The 2,528-nt window shown below is 54.5% G+C and overlaps 1 protein-coding gene across 1 annotated transcript; it reads left to right on the forward strand.

Moving 5' to 3' along the window:
- Positions 1-1,803: 1,803 nt before the first annotated feature.
- SPRG_18221 (hypothetical protein) lies at positions 1,804-2,036 on the forward strand (the record flags this gene model as incomplete). The annotated part of the gene is made up of 2 exons (XM_012357658.1): positions 1,804-1,960; positions 2,026-2,036. The coding sequence occupies 2 exons, from the start codon at positions 1,804-1,806 to the stop codon at positions 2,034-2,036; spliced, it is 168 nt and encodes a 55-aa protein (XP_012213048.1).
- Positions 2,037-2,528: the final 492 nt, after the last annotated feature.

Here is a 2,528-nt window from a genome sequence, read left to right on the forward strand (position 1 = left end):
CCAGCTGGCTGGCGTCATCGGCGTCGTTGTGCACTTGAAGTTGCTTGACGTGTCGATGGCGCAGAGCGTCGTACCGTCGAAAGAGAGATGCGTGAAGCCGGTGCCGACTTCGGTCCACGCGGATGTCGCCGCAGTAGTCGGCGCCGGGGTGTCCACGTCACCGCAGCCACCCCGCATGATGGGCGATGCGGCGGTGGCGACCGCCAGTGTCACAAGGAGCACGTATGCAAGCATCAAAGACAATTCAGAAATGAAGCCAACGATATTAGACGTCGCGATCCATTATCTGACCTCACGAGGCACCGCTGGTGTATCTCTCGAGGCCAGATAATCGTTCCAGATGAGCAAATCATCTGCAGAACGACAGACAATGCGACACACTCACTCTTAAACCATGGTGCGTCTACGCAATCAGTACGTGTGCCCTTGAGTGCGTACACGGGGAGCACACGGGTAGCCATCTCGATGGGGAATTCAATTTGAGGTTTATGCATCGCGCTATACTTGAGAGCCATGTCGCCTTCCCAGCTCCCATCTATTCATAAGCGACGCTTACGTCATAGTTTCGTACGCTTTCGTCATTGCCCCTCATCTTCGCCTAACGTTACCATCTTCGCGGCGTCCGTCTCGCATCCAGATTGCACATTTGCGAAGACGATATTTTCGTCATCACAAATCTGTGCGAATAAAAATTCGCACGATTTTCTATCCAGTTACGAACTGGATACGACATGGAAATGTAAAATGAAGGTGTTTTGGAGGTCTTCCAGGATCTCGTGAGGCCAGATAATCAATTCAGGTGAGCAAATCACCTACAGTACGACAGACAACACACACGGTGGTACACTCGAAAACCATGGTGCGTCTACGACAATTTACTCTCGAGTGCGCCAGGCACTCTAAGCTTAAGGTCAATTAGAGTAACTCTCGGCAGCGGCTTTTTGAAAAAATGGTCTATCAGAAGCTGTTCCAGCGCATCTCAATTTTTGCTTGTGAAAAGACCTGAGTTTTGGGGACGCATTTCAGCTCGATTTGGGGTCTCTGGCGTCGGTGCAGCACAAATGTTGCAAGTCAGAGTCAAATAAAAGCATGGATTTCATTGGCTAGATAGACAACGAACATTTATTGGTGAGCATCACTTGCTCCACGACGCCTCATCAAGCTGCCGTCGTGCTCACACTGTCGCTGCCGTCATACCTGGTAGGTGCACTGCACTCCGCACCGTAGCGCCACGAGCTGGACAAGCTTATCTCTGATGTGCGTCCGTGGGCCCGGCCGGATAGATCAGAATCAAGCATCGCATGACGGCTTGTACGGCGACGATGGCCGTCGTCGCGTTGACGGCGAACTACTGAGCATGACCCGCGCCAAGCGCCCGCCCATAACGATATCCGCAGTTGCTATCGTAGTTAAAGATCAAATCTATCTATGCTGATGCGTTCACCACCCCGCCTGAGGTAAAGCGCTCTTGGGCGGGCTGGCGTGTCGTCGCACCCTCGTCGCCACCGCCGCCTCCATGCTCATCGTCCTCCAAGTCGCCTGCCACTATGTATAAAACACTACGTATTATGACTGATTTATACAACGACTGGACTGGAACCCATTTAAACTTGGCACTACGTAGTATAGTGTAGTAAAAATGTGGTGACGTGCCGGTGCAACGTATACACTAGCCTTTGCAATGCGTTACCAGGAAGTCGCCGAGGACCATCGGCATGGCCAACGATCGATCTTGGCAGCTAGTACCGTAAGCGTCCATGAGTCGTCTTGTTGCGGCAACTGCCACCTTGATCTGAAACGGCCATGGCTACGGCGGTTGGCGCCGCCAAGGCCAAGACCAAAGGCAAGCGGCTGCTCCAGGAAGTCTTGAATGCCCATGGCGACATTGAAACCTCTGAGGAAAAGGCATCGGCGCTCGCCAACTGGAACAAGCGCAAGACCCTCGCACAGGCCAGCGGCGGTTGGCAATGGCGGTCTGGCGACTCGCCGTATCTGCTGCCGCAGCACAAGATCGACCCTTCCAAGGTCGCGATTGAAGTCGCGAGTTTAGTGCACATTGGAAAAGAAATGGACGCGTTCTTGGCCGCGGCGTCGCCGTCGAGCAAAGCCAAGCCCCCGCCCCCCCGCCCCCCAAAGTCTGCAGCTGGAGGCACGTGATACCTCTTTTCGACATTCTTGTCATTGTATGCCGTGTCTAGTCTCTTGCACAAAGGCAAACTCTACGTTTGCTCCAACGTTCTTCGCACGGAACCTGAGCTCGTGGGCCGCCGATGTCCGTGGCACGCCCCGACCTGCCGCGCCCCAACGCACGTCGAGCCATCGGCCAAAATCACAGTGCCCAACGACATGGCTCTCTGTCTTCCTTGCTATGCGGTAGCGCATGTCGGGCAACCCAAGCTGCAGCAGACACCAGTTGTTATTGACATTCTCCGACTGCCCGGCGTTCGCATCACGGACGCGCAGACCGTCGTCGATCAGTCGGCCAACGCCACGAATGCGGCTACAAAGGCGATTGGCGTCGTATATAG

This window comes from Saprolegnia parasitica (assembly GCF_000151545.1).
Source record: "Saprolegnia parasitica CBS 223.65 unplaced genomic scaffold supercont2.1055, whole genome shotgun sequence".
Lineage (NCBI taxonomy): Eukaryota > Oomycota > Saprolegniomycetes > Saprolegniales > Saprolegniaceae > Saprolegnia > Saprolegnia parasitica.